This window comes from Corvus cornix, chromosome 2 (genome assembly GCF_000738735.6).
Source record: "Corvus cornix cornix isolate S_Up_H32 chromosome 2, ASM73873v5, whole genome shotgun sequence".
Lineage (NCBI taxonomy): Eukaryota > Metazoa > Chordata > Aves > Passeriformes > Corvidae > Corvus > Corvus cornix.
In genome coordinates this window covers 32,944,762-32,968,753 of record NC_046333.1, presented here as the reverse complement: position 1 = coordinate 32,968,753, position 23,992 = coordinate 32,944,762, and the positions used below count along the sequence as shown (strand labels likewise).

At 39.0% G+C, this 23,992-nt stretch overlaps 1 protein-coding gene across 3 annotated transcripts in view; it reads left to right on the top strand.

Moving 5' to 3' along the window:
- Positions 1-21,188, top strand: part of BBS9 (Bardet-Biedl syndrome 9) — a 298,687-nt gene extending 277,499 nt beyond the window's left edge. For all 3 annotated transcript variants that reach the window (XM_039548173.1, XM_039548172.1, XM_039548174.1), the window contains one exon: positions 7,742-21,188. In XM_039548173.1, the coding sequence (XP_039404107.1) occupies positions 7,742-7,788 (47 nt within the window). In that variant the 3' untranslated portion in view covers positions 7,789-21,188. The remainder of the gene's footprint in view (positions 1-7,741) is intronic.
- The last annotated feature ends 2,804 nt before the right edge of the window (positions 21,189-23,992 follow it).

Below are 23,992 nucleotides of genomic sequence, written 5' to 3'. Positions count from 1 at the left end.
ACTTCATCTTCTTGATCCTCTTTCATATCTCTTTGTTTCACTGAACAATTCCTGATGTAGCTTTGCCTTTAGCTATTTTGTTTCTCTTTCTTCTGTTCTCTGCAAGATCACACAATTATTTATGCTGTTCTTTTTGGAATTTCTTCTATTTTGTTGTATCTTTCTGGTACTTAGGAGCCATGGGCTTCTGTGTACTGTAGGCTATAATGAACATGCTGGAAATCTCTACTGGAGAAACTGATGTTTATGTATGAAGGTACTGAGTTGTTTTGTGGCCCTACAAGTTAGACTCATACAAAAAGCACAGCACAGGCCCTAAGTACAAGTTTGTATGAGACTCTTTATTCATGAAAAAGTGAGGGGTTTTTTTCCCCCCTATAAACTTAGTAGACTTTTTATTCTGTGTTTTACTGAAGGTGGTGTTGGATAAAGCTGCCTGTACTTTGTATGGATGTATCAGATAAATTTGTTGAAAGCTTCATTCTAACAATGATATCATGCATATTAAGAGGACAACTGCACTATTTTGACTTAAGTTACAGGTACACACTAACAAGAGTAGAGGTCTGTGAATAACTGGTTGGTTTGGAGGTTTTTTTTGAAGTTTCTGACTTGAAGATAAAAGATTGGAAAATTTGTTTTTTGGGACAAGCTCCAATGACTTATTCAGGATTTTTTTTTTTCTCCTAAAAGAAGTATTTCACTTAGACTTCATATCAACTAACTTATTTTTTAAAAATATATTCAAGGAAGTTTATTTGCAATGCTTCAGTGTGAAATGAAAATTCAAAGGATTTTGAAAATATTAAAAATGCTGTATTTATTTAATTTTTAGCCAAATTGTTCTGATAAATTCAGCAGAAATTTGACTGATGATTTGTTTAACCTGTACTTAGAGATTTCAAATGAAAATAATCTCAGTTGAAAAGTTTTCTCAGTATTAGCTCAAGTGACATTATGTAGATGAGGAATGTTGAATGTTTGTAGGTCTTCAAGATGTCAATTATGAGCTGCAGCCAACCTGTAGGAGTAGAAATTGACTGTAATATATACATAGTATCCGTGAAGGCTCTTAGATCTTCCTGCAGGCAGACACTGGGTGGTTGTCTCCAGGAGCAGGATTCACTGCCATTCATATGAAAATGGTGGAAAATCTTGCCCTAAAGCTAACCTACCCCTGGAGTTTTGTCTATCTGTCACGGTGATCGAAGATAAAGGATTTGTTAATAGTCAGCTGGCTGGTCGTCTGTCTGGGAAATCAACACAGCAGCACAACGAATCAGGCAGGCAAAAGACTGATTGCTATGGCATTGCTTCTCCCCAGGAAAAAGCCAAGAGCTATGTCTACACAAAAAAGACCCTGGTTTTAATATATTATAGTCTATTTAATCTCAAGGTACATGGTCCAAGTCGATTTTTTTTTCTGAAAGCAAATTCTTAAAGACCCAACATTTCTGAAAAGTTTAATAGGATTGTGGGTTGCAGTGAATGGGAAGATATAGGCATGATGAAGAATGAATTGAAGCAATGGCATTTGTATGGCCATAATTACTTAAATTTTAGGTTTGTATTGTGCATATTTGGCTTAGAAGCCACTGAATTAATTTACCACCCTGACAAAGGCTGATAGGTGATTAGAAAGAGGGCAGGTTTGGCCACTGAAAAGCAAACTCATTTGTAGGATTTACTTCCTGGCAAGAAATATCTGTTCCAGCTGAAATGTGTCATTTTTGACTTCTTGAGATCATCTCTAAATGAAAATAATCAATTTTCAAAACCTTTGCAAGATTTCCAAGAAAAATGCCCGGGATTTGGTAGATGATTGAGAGAAGTCAGATATTTGGAGAAAATGAGCATTTTTCATCCAAAATTTTGGCTTCATCAAAATTATGCTTCCTACAGTAGTGATCAAAGACATCATTTTAGATAGGTAACTGCTTTTTAAACAGCTTGTCATCCTACAAGCATATTCAGTTTGCCCTGTAATAATTTTTGGATTTTGGATTTTTTTGTTGTTGTTCCTAAGTGGAACTTAAAACACTGTTATTAGAGTGCTGTTCACAGAGGTCTACATTGCTTCTAATCAACTAACATCCCATTCCTCTTGATTTCCTTAATATCTATATATGTAAGCTGGATTTGGTGTTCTGACAGTTCCTTGGTTCTTAGAGAATGTGTTTATTCCAACTCCGTGTGTATGGGGAGTGTGTGTGTGTGTATTTATATGTACACATGTATGTAACTGGGTCATTAGAAGAAGTAGTTGTTCACCTTGGGAAATTTTAGTGATGCCACTGGATGTTTTTCCTATTGTTCAAATTTGATAACTTTACATGAGAAACTTTTCACATGTCTTGGACATTTTCCAAATACGAATCAGAAGACCTAAAGAAAGCATACTGAGGGCTACTGAGGGCTAATGCCTAGAGACATGAATGCACAAGAACTTTGTAAGTTGTTTAAAACTTAATTTAAAAAACCCTGTGTGGACACTTGGTAAATGTTGCCTTTGTCATTGTTACCTCCTTATTAACTCCATTGTGTTACATGGCTACTACATGTCAGAATGACAAAAGGAAGACTAACAAGGTTTTTGTGAGTTCTGTGGGAATAGACCCTTCTCTTTCCCCAAGGTCAGAGCTGCCCCTTCTACCCCTGCTATTTTGTGGCATTTAGAAACTTAGCAGTGGATACCTTCCTGTAGGTTGGATTTGTCATGTTAGTCGCAGTTAGTGGGGGGCACATTTACAGTGATGGAAACGGTTGTTTCACATTATCCACCCTGTGATGTATATGGTCCCTCAGGACAAAGCAAAGTTCACTGAATGAAGCCCTTTCTCTCAGTCACACTAAATGAAAAACAAATTTATTTGTTTTACACAATTCTTTAATGAATGAGTCAGCCATGCTTCCCACTTATTCAGCTACCGTCACTCCACTTTCTGATACAAAAATCTGAGCATTTTTAAATTATGTGTGCAGTGGTCAGTGACTCACTGGTGACTTGGGGAGGCAATGCTGAGGCCCACTCTCAGCTTATTAGTCCATTAAAAGTGATACAGAATGCCCATAAAGTCCAGTTTCTCCCATTAAAGCAGTATAAGAAAGTTTGTAGCTTGTCGATTTTACAATAATCCATTTTGCACTCCTACTAAACTGTGTCTGCTTGATAAACAAGACTGTTGCTTTTCTCAACTTTTTGAAAAGCCCTTTGGATTGTGCTTACAGAACGGAGGTTAAATACTAAGAAAAAGGAAGCTGTATACATTTCCTCTAGGAGTTTATAATGATAAAGAAAATTATTAGTAATGAATAGATGGGCCTTCTTGGAAGAACAATTATGATTTTCAGAAATTTGACTTAAAGGTGCTGGGAAAAATCTGTCATCTATTGTTAACAAAAAAGCAAAAAGCTATTAACTTTGGTCATTTGGAACATTTACTTTTGGATCCAAAATTTTATGAAAAACAGTTACTTTAAAGCTGTAGTTTGTTCTAAAGCTGTCTTATGTCAGGTCTAGAAATAGCAATACTAACCATTAGGCCATGAGACGGGGTGGGTTTTTTTTCCTCTTTTAGGTGGGAATAGCTGAAGAACAGGGTGCCTCCCTTTTCTAACTTAATCTGAACTCAAAATAACTTTTGTCTTGTTATAACAGCTCTTTTCTGAGTCACTGTATGAAAAAGAGACTGGAAGTATTGGATATCATAGATCAAACACTTCAAAGCCAACTTTGACTTAGCTTTATGCATGCTTTAGAGTAGACTAATGTACAATAGTATCCAGGAAACTGAGCCAGTAATTCATAAGGGTCCAAAATGTTTTCCTTAGGATGAATCATAGCAGCATAAATGATAGGATTGGAGAAGATCCTTTAGGTCATCCAATTCAAAACCTGTGTATCTTCCTTTTCAGTAATCCCCACTAGGATTTCATCTGCCCTATCTCTGCAAACTTCCCATATCCCTGACTCAGCCACCTCCCTGGGTAGTTTCTTCCATTGCCTAATTATTTAACCTGAACATCTTTAAACCTTATACCATCATGCCTAGTGTGAATAATTTATGACTACAGAAAATGATTCTTTCTCCTCCCTTCTGCCATCATGCTCAAATATCATCTCTCCCTTTAAATGTGTCATTGGTTTTTTTTTTTTTTCTTGTAACTGCATGAATAATAATCCCAGGAAAGTTGGGGTTTTCAGCTGTTTTTGGTGCTTCTGTCACTGTAACTGATTTTCTTTGAACTTTTGGTTTTCAAGACTCAAAAACATTTTGATCTACAAATGAACTTTCTGTGACTCAATGATATGTGTGTATTAAGCCATGCTTTTGAAGAACATGACTGAAGTATTCTGTGTCTTTGTTTATAGAAGCTGCTTTCTTGAGGGTGCTAATTGACAAATACACAACATTTGAGGGGTTTAAGTGACTTTCTTGGTGTCAGCTATACTCAACCTCATGTTACTAATCAGGATATTCATATAATCATTTATGCTTACTCTGTTTTGAAAACTGAACTCCAAAAACTCTTGCAGTTGCTTGGAGTTGCCTACTGCGAAGTTAAAATTTATCATGATTATCTCCAAAAGCAGCTTCCCAGTTTGTAGCTGTGTTGATAAACAGAGGCATAAACCTTTCAGTGTACATTTCTCTAAGTGTATGTGCTCAGACCAGCATTATTGAGATAGGATTTTTGGATGCTCTATAAAATGAGACATTGAGAAATTCTTAATGGGGGATATGAAGATGAAAGGAAGCATTTTATTCCTGATGAAATGAGGTAAAGAAGCCCTAATCTTCAGAATTTCTATTTATACCCTCTATTTTTTAGGATCTGCCTAAGCTTGTCAGAATATGCTAATGAGAAACCTCTCTGATGTTAATTATCTCATCTGCTATAATGTAGAATGCGCCAATTAGATCAATGTGACATTTATGTTGTTCTCCTAGATGACTAATAAATACTGCATGTTGGAAAAAGTACAGGGTAGAGGCGGGAAGGCTGGTTATTGCAAGCTGTGTTTTCCTGATTCTGTATTGCCTCCCATTTTGGAGTTGCACAGTAAAAATAGCTGCAGTCTGTACCTCACCTGTCAGCTCACCTCTCCCACAGTTTACTCATGTAGTAGTTCTTTGATCCATGCAGAAGTATTCCAGGTTCCCTATAGCCATGTACAGTGCTGTGGTGCAAACTTGTGTGAAACCAAGGTAAAGCCTGCTCTGTGCCTTCAGTTCTGCCAGCCAGTAATTACAGTAAATGTGTTAGATTTAGTGGATCCACGGCTTTTCGTGAAAGTAACCCATTCATATGGTTCACTTTGGCATGGCAATTTGTAGAAATACACACAAGGGTTATTTGTAAGAAGTTAATGTCAGGGAAGTAACAGATTTTGAAGACAGTGTCTTGGGTGCCAGGCACTATTTTTTTGGCTCAAATAAATTTTTTTAATATTATAGGTTTATAATTACACTTTAATTTTTAACAGGCCATGTTTTCAGCCTAACAAAGGAAAAAATGCATTAGGATGTTATATCCTTCTCATTGAGAGGTTTTTTCCCCCCAGGTATTTTTGTAAACCTCCCTTCTTTAATTTCTGTTTTGTTATGCTTCTTAGAGGTCCTGTAGCCAGCCATTCCTCAGATGTCAAGAGGCTGAGGGCACTGTGCAGTGGCAGAGTCATGGCTTAAATGTGCAACACTAATGCACAGGTTGGTAGACTCTTGGTCTGTGGTAAATCTGCAGCCATTCTCTTCAGGTACAAAAAGCTGACCATAGTCATAACTCCTTTTTTCTGTTTCTCATTCAGATTATGTGTGTGCCCAGTTTTTATAGGGGTGTGTAGCAACCAGTTTCATAATTCTGGCACTATTTTCCTTGGCTATGGTCAGAAAGCAAGATATTCTCTGGTACTTTTTTTCATGCAGAGCTGTACACAGCTCAACAAAGCTATGTAGTCAGGAACAGTGTTAACTGTAGCTTTACGGTGGTTCTTACACTGCATTGAGCTATGGTGGGTGTTTCACTGCCAGTGCATAACTTAAACACAGATACTCGCTGAGGAACACCCTGCAGAAAGTGGAAAAAGTTAATTTTGTTATTTCCATGGTGCGTTTCAAGGGGTATCTCCTTTTATCTTCTCTCATATTTGTTAATCTCTTAGTCCGAGAGCAATATTTCTTTCTCCTCCCCAGTGTTTGTAGCTCATCTTGCCTTCCTATAATGTACAAGTTTCATTATCTTGCTACCTACCTCCTTCCCCATGACCATTAATGAAACCAGATGGGACCTGCTGCTGGTCCCTTTACCATCCCAGCGTGTGCTACATGACAAGAGCTTTGAACAAAAGAGTGGCCATTCAAGGGCTGACCTTTGGAATCCCAAGTCAGTTCTTAACATGGTACTTTTAACTGTCCTTAAAAAAAAAAGTAGCAACTTCAGTAAGGGGAACTTCTTAGGCCCTTGGGGCCTTGGGCTTCCAGCTGTTGCTGAAACTTTACTGCTTTAGTCTTTTGTATCTCAAGGCTTGAGATAACATTTGTTCCGTTTAGTACCATCACCCATGAAAACCACTGTAAATACTAAAATCCCTAAGCACCAAAAACACTGGAAGTGTAAAATAAAAGCTGGAAAATAAATCTAGATGGTTTTGATCGTGTGAAATTGCATGTATCTAAATGAAAGTGTATTGGTTTAAGTTTATGTAGGCTGTTGCTGCTAAATTCTGTGTGAACATGATTGTGAAAGCAGTTAGGCTGACAGGAGGCTGGTGGCTTTGGTTTAGAGCACTGGATGCTCAAATTTTATCCTGCTGACCTGCTGGATCATTTCATTGTGCATTGGGGGATTTCAGCCTTCTTCAGAGAAGAAGGAAAAAAAACATATTAACACAAACCTCATAAAATCTCTGTGTTATTATTACTCATATATCATTTGGAGATGGTGCCAATTTATTTTGGTTTGCTTACATTAATTACAAAAGGATTTAAGTTAAATAATTTTCAATCTATAGTAAGAGTGCATATGTAAGAAACTGCTGGATGAAATAACCACTTTTAATTTTAGTCATTCAAGTATGTGTGTGTACAATTTTGTTGTGATTATCCACTGTTTTCTTTCCCCTAAGATATTTGAAGCAACTTCTTATGAGTCTCTACCCCCTTTTCCAATTCTGTCAGGTTCATTATTGCAAAGATTATTATCCTATCCAAGACTGATTAATATCTTTTCCTCTTGCCCAAGCTGATAGTCATATATATATACATATATATATATATATACACACATATATATATATGTAAAAGTGTATCCTAATGAGTGTATGCATTCAATTTTCTATTGTTTTGCAGCTTGTATTGTCATTTTTTTCCCAGAAAAAGGGACAGGATAAATGCAAGTAGATTGGAGTAACTGTGTCTCAGATCATATGCCCAGTTGTTCTCTGTCATTTTGTTCTGATGCAAAAGTAGTCCATGATTTTGTAATTTCAACTGTCATTGTCCATGATATGCATAGAAAAGCTGATGTGAAATTCCCTTTATTGCCTTAATTTTTTTTTATTTTCTGAACTTGCAAGTGCTTGAATTTGCAAGTTAAGCATTTTTATCTTAACTGTTTTGCATGTAATAAATTGTTTCCTCCAGCTATAACCAAGGCTTTCACAAACTGGTGGAATCAACAATGTAGTGCATGTAGTTGCCAACTACACTAAATTTTTAAGCATCTTGTTTTTGCTTTACAGGTTTGTCTGAGGATGCAGCAGAGGAAACAAAAAGCCATGAACTCTGAAGATTACCCTCAGGAGAAATTTCTATCTGATGCCAGATGCATTTATAATGCAGCAGTACCAATCCGTTTTACTCTGTATGGATTTTAGCTTCCAGAAGGAGAGGACTGTACTAATTTATATGAAAACAAAAAAGTTCCACTAATAATTTGGTTGGGTCTCCCTGCCGGCTACTATCATCCTTTCTGTGAGCAAAGTTTAAGCACTTACCCAACTGTGGTAGGGGTGTTGTGTTGTGTTTTGTGATATATCATCCCTTTCTAAGGATTCAGTTGATTGATCAAAGACTGTTTATACATAGTTAAAAGCAACCTTTGTTTCAGGATATGTTTTGTCCTTTTAAGAAAGATATTCTGAGCTGCACCTCCCTTTGAGATTATATTAACATTTGTTATATCACAGTTTTGACAAAAGATAACTATCTTGTTTCCTCCTGTACTAACATTCATGATTCCAGACAGCTGAATTCACCACCAGGAGAAAAACTGGTAATCCATCAACTCTTCCCCCCCCCCCCCCCACTCCCCCCCCCACTGTTTACACAGACTCCTGCTCTCTAGAGATATAGAATAGAGTAAAATATGGTTACTGGACATAAAGGGCAAACCCTTTTGCCATTAACTATGTCACTATGAATGGGAATAAAGTTTACACTGGAAGTACCTTGAGCGCAGCAACACATGGATCTTTTTATGGTTACCTGTGATTTCTGCTTTTCTTGTCAATCAGTCTGTTCTAGTTATGGGTAAGATTTTCAAAAGTGACTAACAATTTTTGAGTGCCTTAATTTTTATTAATCCAGTTGGAGGGTGCTTTGGGTGTTGTGTATTTAGAAAGTGCTGGGTATTAACCTTCTGCAGGTCAGACTCATGAAAAGGTGCCTGAAATGCACCCAACTGAGGCAAACTTTGGGAGTACCTTGGCCTAGAGTTTGGAAGAGTCAGGCTCGTGTCTGGGTTTCTGAGAGTGAGTTATTACTAAAATACACTTGGAACTGAAAATAACTCAGACCGAGTTATGGTCAAGCATATAAACAGGCATTTGAACAAGGCCTCTCCTGGCTGTTGCTAGTTCATACCAAAATATAAGTTGCAGTCTCTTGGATGGCAGATACAAAACGCACTGATAGCCCCAGTTTAGTTTGTGGCACGTGCAGTCGCATGAGCCATCTCCACATCCCACACTCCCATTGGTTTCCTCAACAGGGGTTCACCAGCTCCTGTTCTAGCTGTAGTAAAGGTCCCTCCAACTCACTTTTGTGCTGTTTCAGAAGAAGTTGTAACAGTTGCTGTGGTCAATGCTAGCTTGATCTATGGATAATATGGAGACAAAATTTTTCAGAATGTCTTAAGCCATCAACCTTCATCATCTCTGTATCTACTTTCAACTTCCTTGCACCCCCTCCTAAAACAAAACCAGCTTTGCACAACTTGTGCATCTGCTGTTTAACCCTCTGGTCCTACTCTGGCTCAGTACACAATGTAACTGTTTCAAGAAGCCTTTTTCAACATGTTAGCTATTAAATAGAGCTCAGTAGCCACGGAACTGGGTAAAGCCTCTGATACCTCTAGGGCTGAAGTGAGCTCTAACTCCCAACAAAAATGACTCTGTCCCCCAGGAGACCTCAGATATATCTACAAGTTGTGGGGCCAGAAATCTTGCTTCTTTCCCAGGAAAGAAAAATCCTACCCCCTGCTTATTATGGAGTGATTCTACTCTCTGAGTTTTCTTCACTCTGATCCCTCCCCTGTGGTTTTTGTCAGGAGGGTGGTATCCAACCCATTGTCAAGGTACCCTGCTGCGCTGTGAAAATTACACAATAAAATAATCTCCTGTAGTCTCTGCACACACCTCAGTGACCAAAGAAAATCCATGGAGAACTAATCAATTACTGTAGCTATTAGGCTTAAACGTTAACTATAGATCTCAAATCTTCTTTTGTCCTCTTGTCAGCGGCTACTAGGGAATCTAGAAAAATCAAGTACAGTTACTACAGAAAGCCTGTACCATAACGGTGGAGAATGCTGGACCAAAGAATCCTAAACTATAAGGATATAATATAGCCGGAAAGTACGCTGCTATGAGACTTCTGTGAAATGTATTACTCTGTCATGATTCCCATTATTGAATGTGATCCCAGTACTCAGAGCTGCCTGCTTCGTTTGGACTTGAGGGTAAATGACAAGTAGGCACTCAGGTCAATTTTATAATCCACTCTTATTTAAGTTATTTTCTGTCATTTTAAGATGTAATGCTCAGAAGCACTCTTATTTGCCTTTTCTGCTCCATGCTTTGCAAACCAAGGTCTCATGAGAATAGTTTTACAAAAATGAGAAAATATACTGGTAATAAAGGGAGAGGGGGGAAGGAAGGAAAAGGTAGAACTGTCTATAGTAGTAAAGTATGACCTCTTTGTATACTGTGCTAAATTGAAGTATTTGACAGTATCATCAAGATTTAAAAGTTGCATTGAATAAAAATTACTTAGTTTCTCCCAATGCCAAATAGTCCATCTAATTCAGAGGAAGGAAGTAATTGAAATGTAGTCATTTATGCAGCAGCCTAAGAGGAAATATTGTAAAGTAATTCTTAGCAGTTCTCAAATGTAGTTTGAAATTTTAAGAAAGTTCTTTTTGACTGGAAAAAAATGAGGCCAATTACAGGAAGTTTGGAAGCTAGAGAGGTGTAAGGAATGTAAGGAAACCATGCTAGTTTGGGGGGACCATGTGTTTCGTTCTCATCAGTGATCCTTCTGAGGCTGAGAGAGGCACTGGTGGCCAGTCAAACTGTTCTGACCAGGATTTTAGAGTAATGCCTAAATGCCTGTCAGCTCTTCTGGTCAGCTTAAATATGCAGCCTATCTGCACGTTTAGCTATTCGAGTAGGGTTTTTTATGGTTAAGTGGCTCACAGAGTAAAATCAATTTTAAATGACAATTTTATTGGAAATAAATCTAAAAGGAATTTTGTGACATTTTGAAAATAACACTGTGAGTCATGGCATCTTTATTATCTAGAACTTTGAAATACATTTTCTAAAATAAGTCCTAAAATAAAGTTATATATTCTTCTGTTAAACAGGTAACTACTTCTAAAGTTTATTTTCATGGTTGAAGTTTATTTTCAGAATGTTATTGTCCAATGGCTTTTCTTTAATTTTGTTTTTCTGCCATTGCATTTTAGAAAAACAGATTAAAACAATTACTACTCTGATGACCAAAATCTGGAGGTCTGGATGCTGCTCATCTTTTGGGCTTTGTACACAATGCTGAGTTCAAACTAAGACAGTGGTTTCCAGCCCCAGATTCATTCTTCTGTCCAACTATTATTCAACTGTGACGCAGAAAAACATTTCTCTACTTTCAGGGGGTTGGGCTTTGCTTTATAATGTCTTGCTATTTTCTCTTCTTCAGCATTTACTGTCCAGAGAGAATTAGAGATAAGTTTCAATATTCTTTTATCGCTTATAAAGAGTAATTTACTGCCATAAACTGAAATTTGTTGAGCAGAGGTTGTATTTCTATGTGAAGTTCTTCCAGCATTGGAAAAAAAATAAAAAAATTACAGGGTATGCATCATATTGAATAAGTATCTTTCCTTCTTACCAGAATCTTCTATTTATAAATAATCTATTAAAAAAAACCCTAGTGCAAAAATACTGTAAAATATATGACATACTCCTGAAACCAAGCTTCTGCATGACTTCTTAATTTGAAATTAGCCTTGAGTTTCCCACAGCTTAGTTTGCTGTCACCCCTTTACATCTCGTTTCTTTCTTCATTTACTCCTTTATAGAATAAGGTTGCTCCAGTGGTTATGTGGTATCTTCATGTGCTGTTGGCAGGTGACTCTAGCTCCTTTGCAGCTCAAAAGTAAAGTTTGCACAGCATTATGCTGCTTCATGAGCCTTGATCCTCTTGAGGGGACATGCCCACGGGGCCAGGCTTATAATTAACAAAATTCACCCAAGCTGGAAGTGGTTACGAATGCATTGTTTCAATGAGAATTTATCCTAATATTCTAGTAGATGAAGTTCAACTCAAGTTTGTTACTCATATAAACACTGAAAAAATTTGCTTGTTTTAGAGTCTTGGACTGCCTCTCTATTTTTTTTTGTCCCCTGTCTTGTAAATTCTTATAATAGTCAGCAGTATTAGGAATTATTATTTCTGTCCTCCTTTTCAAGACAGCTGGTTCTTGCTGCATAGAAGCTGCTAACTTGGAGGAATGTGCTTTTTCCAGGAGACCAGCAGATCACAGCAGAGATACTTAGCACTTCTATTTGCATTAAATGTATGGCAAGTGATGTAGTTAATTATGAAATGGAAGCACAACCCAGCTAATTGAATTTACCTGGTCTTCTCTGACAAGATGTCCTGACTGCTCCATCTTTACGTCTCCCATATCAAGGAGTATGAACAAATGCAACATGAACATACATTTAAATAAGTATAATTGTTATTTTAAAATACTGTGGTATTTTTAAAGAGTTTCATGTTGTTGAAATCAGGAAAGGGAGTAAAATACTGATTTATTTTCATGTGCAGTTATTGTAGGCTGATGTTTCTTTTGCATGTATTGCTATGTGCCTGGATTTACTGTGTCTGTAAGAGGCATTCATGCTTGCAGATTTCCGTATCCATTCTTGTGCTTTAAATGACAGGATTGAGCAAAATCCTGCTTATGTATCAGGTAAAAATTTGTGAAAGTAAGCAGCAGCCCTGGAAGAGATCCCCACCCTGAGACTACACCATGTAAATTGATGTTAACTCTGATGGGAGTGTTTCCCATTTGGTATAGCATCAACATATTGTATCATTCATTTGTTTGCTAGCACCACTTCAACACTACACTGTCATCATAAAAAATGTTCCTTTGGGAGATTACTTTTTGCAAAACCAGTTAGTGCTCTAGAAAAATGTGATAACAGTGTTTGATAAGATATTTCAATTCATCTTTTTAAGCAGAATAGAGACTTGGAGTGCTTCCTAAGTGGGAATGATCAATGGCAATCGTAGCTTGCCCTCCACCACAGCTCCAGCAGACTGACAGTACATTCAGCTGCAGAAACAAGATAAAAGCTGTTCCAGTGGTGTAAGCTGCTGCCTGGCCTGAAATCTTGAAGGGAGGCCAGTCATCCTGAATCATTACTGTAACCTGATTAGAGGCCCAAATCTACTTTTGATAAATTTAAGTGACTATTTTGCCATTGATTTTGACAGGAGAGCATCCATAGTCTTCTAGTGGGGGCTACATGTCAAAATAAGGTGACATGTAAGCACCATTGAACTCCTAGTTAGATGATACAATAAATTATGAGAGTCTCTCCAAAAGGTACTATTCCCAAAATACAATATGTGTGAGGCTCAGCTAGTGGGTATTCATTAAATAGCTGCCACACTGCACCCTAGAAGTGATTGCTTCTCTGCGGAGAGTGATGCTGCATGTGAAATAGGCCCTGGCAAAATAAAACTCCAGAGCATTTTATTCCTGTTACTTCAGCCACTTATAGATGAAGTCACTCTTTGGATGATGATAGCAGCTTTTCAACAATCATAGCAACACTAATAAATAGTGTAGGAAATCAAGCAATGAGCACCATGCTCTCCCTCTGCTCCTCAACCAAGAGAATGGGAAAGGAAGTATTTCAGCACACACTGTATTAAGAAGAATGAACTTAATCTGAGGTTTGATCAGCACAAAGCTTGGCTCTCTGTCTTTTAAAAAGTTGCGATGGTGTCTCTAAATTGATGCTGTTATTATGATTACTATTTCCTGAATTTCACATACCGTTTAAAAATTGGAAGCTCCAGTGTCCTCTAATTATACTGAGACATTTTATCATTGTTAGTGAATGTAGCACAGGTGCTATTCTTAGGCAAGCTTAGGAACCAGCAAAGGTTTTGATCCAAGGATGACTTAGACCAGTCCTCCTTACTTTGTGAAATCTGACGAGACTGTATTGCAAAGTTTACAGTCTCTTTGAGAAAGAAAAGAGTTTTTATTCTATTGATTTTAATACTTCATTCATTTTAAAGGATAGATCAGTCCCACAACATCTTGGAAGTGTTAGAGAATATATGAAAAATTGGTCTATAACAGATGATATTCCAATTCATTGTGAAGCAAGCAGTCAGTAATTAATAGTTACTTCAAATGCTCACAATATTTTATAATCATGGTTGGATTCAATTACAAGAGACATAAAAGGGGATTATTGTACTTTTTCTTTTTTCCCTGATGGCATAATGAAGTCAAGATCCATAAATATTGGAGAACAGTCAAGTTACTGCACATATAACAGGAATTGCTCTTTTCAGATGCCTGGATGTGTAGTGTCTTCCTTCCATTTGAGCGGTGACTGGGCCTATGAACTTGTGAGAACACAGCTTGGTTAATATGGTGTGATTGCTTCTGATCCAGTAGAAACAGAGAGAATTTCTCTTGGCAGTGTATTTGAATGCCCTGTTCAGCATTAACTGGATATTTCATGGTGGTACAACATGATTCTTTCGTCATGACACTGGACTGCCTATTTCAGGGTGCAAGTTTCGAAAGCAGTCAGGAGGAATGTGACTTGTGAGGGGAGAATTTCCCCCATTGTTCTGGGCAACAATATTTCAAATTTAGCGGTTTGTCCCTTCTGGCTGCCATTTAGAAGGCCTGGAAGGAGGAAGAGGAGACCCAAAAAGCTGGATTCCCAGAAGAATTGTGTCCAAGTGCTCCCATGACAGCTGCTACAGAGAAATGGGGTTTTTTTCCTATTTTTGTCTCTTCTTTTATAAAAAACTCATTCCATGGTTAACATTTATTAGCTCATCTCATGGGGAGAGGAGTCTGTCCTTTGCTTTTACTCCATCTTCTCATCATCTGCATTTTTGTAGGTAGCAGTCAACTCTTGCAATCCTGTCATTCATTTCTTTTTCCTTTTGCCTTTTTTCCTACCAAATTCCACTGACTGTAAGTTGATGATTTTGCCCAGCAGCCACTTTGTAGGTGTGTTTTAAAAATCCTGAAAGAAGGGAAATTTGCAGCAAACTGTGTGTTTTGGTTAAACTTTTGAAATACAATGTATCTATTCTTCTCTGGGATGAATAACATTGCTTTCACCATCAGGAAAATAATGAATGGAAAACCAAATGTGCACTAAAGAAGCTGATGATTTTTTTTAAAGGGCTACTGCCCAAGTATGTCATCCAATGGAGGAAAGTTGGTAGCTGCATTGTTTTTCGTACGACAGCTACCCAGACGGTGATGTGATACCTTTTATTGGGCTAAGCAAAGTTAAAATTAGAACTGAGCAAATAAATCCCAATGACTAACAGAGCTTCATGTGTTTAACCTTTCTTGCTGCTCACCAAGATCAACTTTTTCAAGCCTAGCCACTGGTTTTTGGCTTCCAATTTACAGAATGCTGAGAGATGCTAAGCCTGGTGAGCTTCCTACCTTCAGCTTGACAATTCGTTTGCGCAAAAATACAGTCTGGTCCTACTTGCTCAGGATCATTGCACTGGCCAGAAAAACAACTTCTACAAATGCTCTTCCACTTGCTTGTCATTGAGAGATATCCAGAACAGAAATCTGAACCCTGAAGTGTTTAGTGGAGTTAGGCTTCTTAGATCTCAAGCCAGTGGGCATGTCCATACCTTGGGGGCTGAGCTTGGAAGTGAATTCAGGCGTTTACCTGTATATTTGTTTACTTGGATCGCTGCTGTAGAGTTGTGGGAGGCTTTGTCATAACATTTATGGAAATCCACGTGCACTGTGATGTTTTGTATAGGAGTTCCTTACCAAAGAATTTCCAGGTTGACTTCTGGTTTGAAATTCGTTTGTCTCTTTCTGGTGATTGTCCTCACTACTGCAAATTTTATTCACCAAGTTTAAAGACAAATTATTCTTTCTCCATATCAATTTTACTCCTGGCTACCTATCCTTCAAATCTGGTTGTGCACAACTGCAAGCAGAGAGAGCAGCCAGCAGAGGTAAGTGGGTGAAACCTCCCATAAATAGCAAAGTTGTATAACTCTCCCTGATTCACCATCCCACGGGTGTGGCAGAACAGCTCCCAAAATGGTAAACTTACTCACCAATGTGGCCAGGGGACATTTTTGTTCAGAAAAACCCCCAGCCATAGGGTATAAGCCAAACGAGCACCCTTCTCCTTCTTAATTTTTTGCGCCTACTTCATCGTTGCTTGAGGCTAGACTGTTAGTCATGTGGCTTCTGAGGTGAACAGATTGTGGGTTTTACTCTCAGCTAGGACAAACCAAATCTGGGTTCAGTCAAGGCTCAGACAGTGTCCCTGTGGTGCCCCAGAGCTGTGCAGCAGCCCCTTCCCCATCTATGCACAGGCTCCTCTGTGCTCCTGAACAGAGCAGAAATGGGAATGGTCAGTTTCACTCCTCAAGGATAAATCTGCTGTTCCAGCACGCAGTCCCAGCAGAGGCTGTGCCAGCTTCCCTTAAAACTCATCACAGATTCCTCCAGCTCTGTGCCTTCACCTGGTTCATGTCAGAGGTGTTTTCTGGCTCCCCTTTATGTGTTTTCCACCCATTGTAAACTATAGCACTGAGTGGTGCTTAGCAAATACTCATACACTGGTATTAGAGTTTTTTGCCTCTCCTTACAGTTTTCCACACCTCTCTTCATCTTCACTGTGTGCCTATGAGAATATTGTAGCATTACTGTACCACACTCTGTTAGGCTTGGGTCAGTCCCTGTCCTTCCCCTTGCTAAGGCCTGCATTATCAAAACTAACCAATAATTTTTTGGACTGCACTCATTTTTTAATTAAACTTGAGGCCTGTGTCTCAGTGTGGGAACCCAGAAAGTGAGACTCTAGATCTGGAGAAATTGGTTGTGGGAGAATAGAGCTATTGTTGTTTGGCTGCTCCCATGCTCATACCTTTGCAATCTGGCTGGATCCTGCTAGCTGTAAAAAAAAATACTTAGTTTGCATTACACCTCTTCTAGGACAAAACAAAGTATAGTTTTCAGAGCCATCTTTTCTGCCTGATTCTTCTAGTTTGCATCATGTAAATTCAAACTGTCTTGCCTTAATCTTTCTCTGCACTTGGGCCAGCAGCTGAAAGGCTGTGAAAGCATGTGCATTTTATTCTCTGTGTGCTCTGCAGAAACAGCTTTACAAACCACAAGGACTATTTTTAATTAAATGGCCATTTTTTGAAATCCTATCATTACAAAGCTGAGGCTTGATTGTTGTCCTCAGTGTGCTTCATGGCAGCAAAATTCCTGCATTTTGGGAAATGTGCTGTCTATTCATTCAGCTGGAGTAGATCCAAAAGGAAAGTGTGGAACTGTTGTGAGTGCTGGCTAGTGCTCACAATATTACTTTCCCTAATAGATGGCCTGTATTGTCATTTTGTGAAATGCTCAAATGCCAAGTCATCATGATGTGGATTGTGAGGTGGATTTTTTTAAAATATGGATGCACAGAAATGGTCTTTTAAGAAGTCCAGTTGTTTTCATTACTGCTGGCACAGCAGAACTGAAAGCAGCTCTACTGTGGGACAGAGAAGCCCTCAATTCTGTAATTTGTTATTTGATATTTTCATTCTTCATAGGAGAATTTATGAAAATAAACACCTACTTCAAAACAAATCTATCAAAGAAAGTAATTGTGGAAGTTAAGAAATGACATCCTGGGTGGTCTCTAGGGAAAGGCTGGGATTCTCCATCTTGCAGTTGTCCCACTCAAGCCATCCAAGTGATGCCAGTGGGCAGCCAAGTCATGCAGCTTTCATGGTGTAATCTGTAAGCACGGAGCAATCTCACATCTTTTCTCCGGAGGTTTCGAGTTGGACTTTTGGGTTTCTCTCCGTTTAGTTTCCATGAAACCACTGTGTCCCAGGGAGGCCTGGGAGACCCTAGGCACTAACAGCTGATTAGCTGAGTTTGTGGATTATTTTAGGTCTGTCACCAGTTGGAATGTGAGAGATAATTAAATGGGGTGGAATGTCCTCAGTAGCTTCTGGACCATGATCAGGTATACCCAGGCCAGAGGTGTGGTTGGCTGGCTGCACAGCACTCACTGCTGCCACTTTTAGAAGGCTATGAACCCAAATTTCTGCTCTTGGTGGCTTCCAGAGGTGCAGCTCCCATGGAAGAGGAGACCCATTTCTTGGGTAATCCAACACAAAGTGAACCTTGAACATAGGGGCACTCTGATGCTGCAGTCACCCCACTTTTGAATGGAATTATCCTGGCTTCCTCTGGCCACCTGCTGCAACAAGTGCCTGCAGGAGAGGACCTCTTGCCCATGATGGGGTTAGTCACAATAAACTACTTGGGACTACTCTAATGTGTGAATGTTTCCAGGGAAAAGGTCTAAATTATGTGGTCTATTAGGATGGTGAGCACTTTCCAAAATACTTTCAGCACCATAATTTTCTCTGTTTAATAATAGCTTTCTTATTTATTATCTGACTTCCATACTGATGCAAGCTACCCTACAGCCATACAGACTGACTTCAATTTAATCCAAACATAAGAATAATAAAGATAATTTGATCAATATTAAAATAATATTTAACAATATTAAAACCAATTAGAATTTTAAGTAACTTGGTAAAGAGGCAGCTCTGTGTTGTTTTTCAAGTTAGCTTAATTAAAACCCCAGATACCTTAAGCCACAAATTCTGTTCTGTCAGAAAATGGTTTATCACCAAGCAGCCTCTCACAAGACGTTTTGTATGTTGGAAGACCTGCCAGCTGCCACCTTAAGACTTCAGAGTCTAGGTTTAAAGATACCTAAAATAAATAGTGTACACCACATGTAAATACATATTGAAAATTCTGTGAAGCCTTAAAATTGTTGATTAATTGTTTTCTTTGGTCACAAGTAATTCAGCTGCCTCTCCTGGGTTTAACCTGCTAATATATACAGGACATGTGACTGATACTTTCCCAAAGTAAATACTATTCCCTGTCTCTGTTCACCTTATGCTTCTAAATGATGTATTTGGAGGTACGCTACTGTCAGACAACTTGGGGATTTGGCAGAAACTCCCTGCAGATTTGTGTAATGACACCAAAAGCCCACCTCTGGCACATTTAATGTTGCTCTCATCTCCTGAAAGAGCCTCAGATAGCTGAGAGGCAGGTAGATGAATTACACTGCCATGTGGAAGTACCTTTTTTTCTCTTGCCCAAGTGGCTCTGTGTTTTCTTTTTGGTGAAGGTCTGAGATTAATCTGACCTGGGTAAATCAGTAGCAAAATGAGATGGGTTTTTAATGAATTTCTGCTTAATTCCTAGTATACTTTCTTATTTCTGCCCTTTTTTTTTTTTTTCTCTGTGTGTGTATATGTCTCTACTTGGCTTAAGTGTATGCAGAATATCCAGGGTTTAATTAAGCCAGTAGGAGGGGTGGGCAGCTCAGTATAATTGTTAAATCTTGCAGTATTGCTTCTTTAACAATGGTTATATTACTCATTATGAAACTGCGTAACTTGCAAAAATTTAAACAGATCAGTGCATGATTACCCCAGTTTGCTCAGGTGCGTTATTTGAACATATCCTGATGGATGGAACTTTATAAACCTGCTTATGACTGTCGGATCATTGCTTTCTGTATGTGTGGTACTGTCAGTCAGCAGGACTGATCGGGTATTAATGTTTAATTGAGTGTGCTTCACTCAAATCAGAAGCCAAGAAGAAAGGGTAAGGAGGATTTAGTACCTGTACCAGCTGTAATGTTGTATAGCCAATATACTGAAGATAAAAAGTAATAAGTAAATTGATTAAGCTTTGTCTTTGGAAAAGAACAATAAATAGAAGTTCTTTGTAAACTGTCTTTTGTTTCTGGATAAAATAAGGTATGTTGCACTAATTGCAGGGACAGCAGAAGCGAATGTCCTGTACAGCCAAAGCCAGAAGAGTGAAAAGAAAAGCCACATTCTGAGAACAAACCAAGAGACCACTACGCTCGTGTGGGAGGGAGACATTGTGACTTGTGAATTCATTCGCTCGCTCCAAGCTCCGAGCCCGTGGCTCGGGCTAATCGTGGAAGCGGCTCCGGCTCGTCCCGCCCTGGATCCGAGCTCCCAACGCCGCCACCTGCCGGCGGCGGCGCCGCACTGCGCCCGGCCCTGCGCCCGGCCCGCCGGCCTCTCACAGCGGGCGGCTTAAAATTATGTCCCTGAGCCTCCTCTCGCTCCCTTGGCTGGGAATGAGGGCACCCATGTGAAGGAGAGGAGGCTCCGACTCGATGTATTTCGTTCCTCAGACCTCACCTCTGAGTTTTTAAGCGTTTGGTTGTTGTTCAAAAGAATAAACAGTCCTGGGAGAAATTCTGCTGTGAAAGGAGACCAGCAGCGAGGGGAATGAACTCATGGGGTACACTCTTAGGAGGTGAAGTGATGATCTTAGAGGATGCATGCCGTGGAGACTTGTCTTTTAGCAAAAATGCAAGCCTTTGCCTTTCTGTGCTGGATAGAGGCAGACGCTTCTCAACTGGATCCTGGCTGGAAGGAACAATCATCTGTCACAATAAGAATATCTTGTCTTTTGCAGGGGCAGGGGGTGGGATAAAAAATCTCTCTAGTACAGACAGGGTCTGCCCTCATCTGCAATCAGTCAGTCAATCAATCAATCAATCAGTCTTCCATTTTATAGAATGTTTCTTGAGTACTCTTTTTTTTGTTGCACTCATCAAGTAGTAGAACAGGCAGGCAAAATGCAGGGTTTGGTTTGTCTCACAAATCAAAAACAAAGCAGTACTTCATGTATGCCACTCTTCATGTGATTTCATTAGCTCTTATCCTTTATCAGACACAGCAGATGTTCAAGGGTAAATGTAACAAACCCCACATAACTCACACAAAATAATTTTTTTTTTATCTCTGGAAGGCAAGCTATTTACAGCAGTGAAATAACAGAAAGGAGTACCAGCATATGCCGCTTTACTCTGTTTGCTTGGCCTGTGGCCTCTGGAACAGCTTCTGCTGGGAATCCCATCATTAGAACAGCCTCAGCATTTCTGCTGTAATTTACTTCTTTTGTTGTTGTTTTAGCATATTTGATATGGACTATTACAGCAGTCTATTGTCTCCACATTGGAGCCATATTTTCTGCTGCACACAGGCATTTTTCAGTTTGAGGTATGGCTGGTGTTTGTATCCAGTTTAGTTTATGCTGTTTGGTTGGTTTGCTTTTGTATGAATACAGATGATGAGGATAATTTTGAACACTTTTGCAATCAGAAGCTCCCTTTCATAAATTTTTTTTTGAGTTCTTAGAAAATATAATTTAAACAATAGAAGTATGTAAGTATAACTGTGCCAGGACATTCTATGTTAATAAACTTCTAAAATGCTGCTCATTATCTTTATCTTGCCACAAATAAATTAAATGCTTTGCATGTTCCAGGGGTTTATGGAAAACTGTCAAAATTATGACTTGTTTGATAAAATTTATAAACATTTATGCAAGTAAGTCTCACTGTAAATTTTAGATACTTTCTTGTACTTTCCTTTTATTTAAAGACTTTGACCATATGTGATTTTTAATCCTGTTACAGTTTTAAAACCTCTTGGTGTGGTCTCCAGACCTTGCTTGCATCCATTTAAGTTTTCTGAATATTTTGCAGAAGGAGAACTTTGTCAGGAGCACCTCTTTGACGTAATCAGGCCAGTCTCAAGGTTTATTAGGAGAAGACGTGGCTGTGCAAGAAATACTGTTTGCCCCCACTGGCAGATACTCTTAACTTTAAAACAAGATTAAGCATTGAAATGAATGAACATGCAAAAGCATTTCAAAGGCTGCAGCCCACTCAGTACTGAGGAATGAACTGTAAACTCCCAGCTGCTCTCCTGCAGGAAAGTGCCATGTCTTCATCACAATCCTATGAGTTACTACTGAGTTTCTCAATTGCTGTGTGCTGATGCACCATGATAGTAAAACACTTTCCCAAATTACAGGTCTCTCTGCAAGAATTTTCAGGGCTGAAGCTTATCAGACCCATGCCTCCAACTACAGCAAATGTGTTCGCCCTGACCTTTGTTTTGATGGTGTAAGGTACTGGATAGAGAGTTCCTTATCTTTTGCAAGTTGTTAATAACAATAGAAATGTGTAAGCTTGATCAGATATGCAAACCAGCTTCAGTACCTTGTAAATGTATAATTGTTTAGCAAGCCAGAACTGGAAACAGCAAGTTGTGCCAATTTACAGAGCCTTCAATACAGTGTATATCTCGGTCATATTTTCTTCTTTATGCTTAGAGTCTCATAAACACAAATAAACTGTGTTAAAATAATGTATAACAACATAAAAGTAATAAAAGCAGGGACACTCGCAGTGCTGATGTACATGTCGCATGTTCATTGCACTCTTTCTTGCATGGTAGGGAAACCCTACGACAATCTATGCCCAAGACTTAGAAAAGCAACTTCCCAAAAAAAAGAAAAAAAAAAGGAAAAGATATGCGAATTCTAATGACTCATTGCCTTCTACCACTTCTGGAAGAATTCCCTAGCCCATGAAGAATGGGTCTCCTAGTGATTTTGACTTGCCAGTAAAAGATAATCATGAAGAGAGATGTGAATGTGATCCCTGTCTTCTTCACTGTTGCTGTTGTTAACCATAGAGCTTTGTTTTTCTTTTTTAGGTGGGTGCTGGGTGACCAGGTAATGTATGACATTCTCTTATGGCTGACCACTGGGAAAGCATCCCTGGAGAAGCAGCTGAGCTCCATACAAAGTGGTAATTGTGAACAGCTACTGCTCCATCAACTGGATGAGCCCAGGCCGACCACTGAACAGAACTAATGAATGTATCCTTTCAATAACAACTGATACCGTGTAATGCTTATACGAAAGAGGTAAGTGGTTTGATGACATGACTTCTGTTTTAGCTGCTGGCATACCACAAAATCTCTGTACGTATCTGATAGCAGGACACTGTTTTCAGTGTGACCCTCTGATTTTGCTAAAATGACCACAGCTTTGAATGTTGCTTGGAAAAATAAGTGCCTCTTCAAACAGGGATGCAAAAGGAAAAAACAATAAGTGTCCCACCTTGAAATTTAACACAACGTTACAACCAAAAAGGATGCTGATCCCTGATAAAGCAGGCTTGGGAGAGTGAGTAAGGGAGAGATAAAAAGCCAAGACAGACCTGTAGCACTGAGTGGGTAAAGCTAAGGTGGGGGAGGATTAAGATGGTATATTTCCCTCCCAGGCTGGGTTTTACTTCATGAGAGATTTAAATGAGAGAGTGATCTTCCCCTATGATATGTCATCATTATCAATATCAAGGAAGTAACAAAGGCTCCTGCTAAGGATGAGCGTTTCTCTCATCTCCCCTCTTCCCTGATGACAGAGGAGATAGGGAACCAGGAAAGACTCAGAGGAAGCACCAGTCCTCAGGAGGCTCTTCCACTGGACAGCAATAGACAGTGAAGTGTGGAGTAGGCATGGTACAGGGAGACCTTTCAGGAGGTGCTTCAAGCAAGGAAGACAGGCAAATTCCTTGCCTCAGCACTGCTGCTGCTACAGAAGATGCACAGACGGAGTGAGCTCACCCCATGGACAAGTTTTTCATGCTGCACATGTTCAGAGGTAAGTTTCAGGCCTAATCAGTGTGTTGAAGGTGCTTTAATGATGATCACAATAGTTTCTTTCCATGGGAAAAGGAAAACCAAGTAACGAATCTGTACATATTGCTTTGTGACTGCCCTGCCTTAGGTATGATTTCATGAAGTATTTGTCTTAAGTGAGTGAATTATGGCAGGAATTGAGTGTGATGCTCAGCTGTTGTCGCCTCTTGTCTTCATTTTATAAAGAACTTTCCTCTTTGCATTTTCCAGACTATTTTAGCAAGTTCCCTGCTGTTACTTGGATGCCTGGATTGTTATTTGATGCCCTCATTGTGATTTGTATGTTTCTCACACTGGGTGATGTTAATATTTAATGAATTTTAGACCAGCATAAAGAGAAGATTTGATGCAGTCGATAATATAAGTGCTCTCCTGTGGTAGTTGTCACTTAAGAAATTATTAGGGTAGATTTATTTTTCCTATGGCTGTTGCTTTAGAAGGGTTGTGGCTGCACTGTAATTAGAAAAGGGAAGTGTAACCCCTGATTACAGATAGAGAAGTATGAAAAAGCATTTGGATGTGTGAGAATCTATTCTGGAGTAGTGAATAATAATATGTACCTCTACAGGCTTATCTTTGTTTAAAATGCA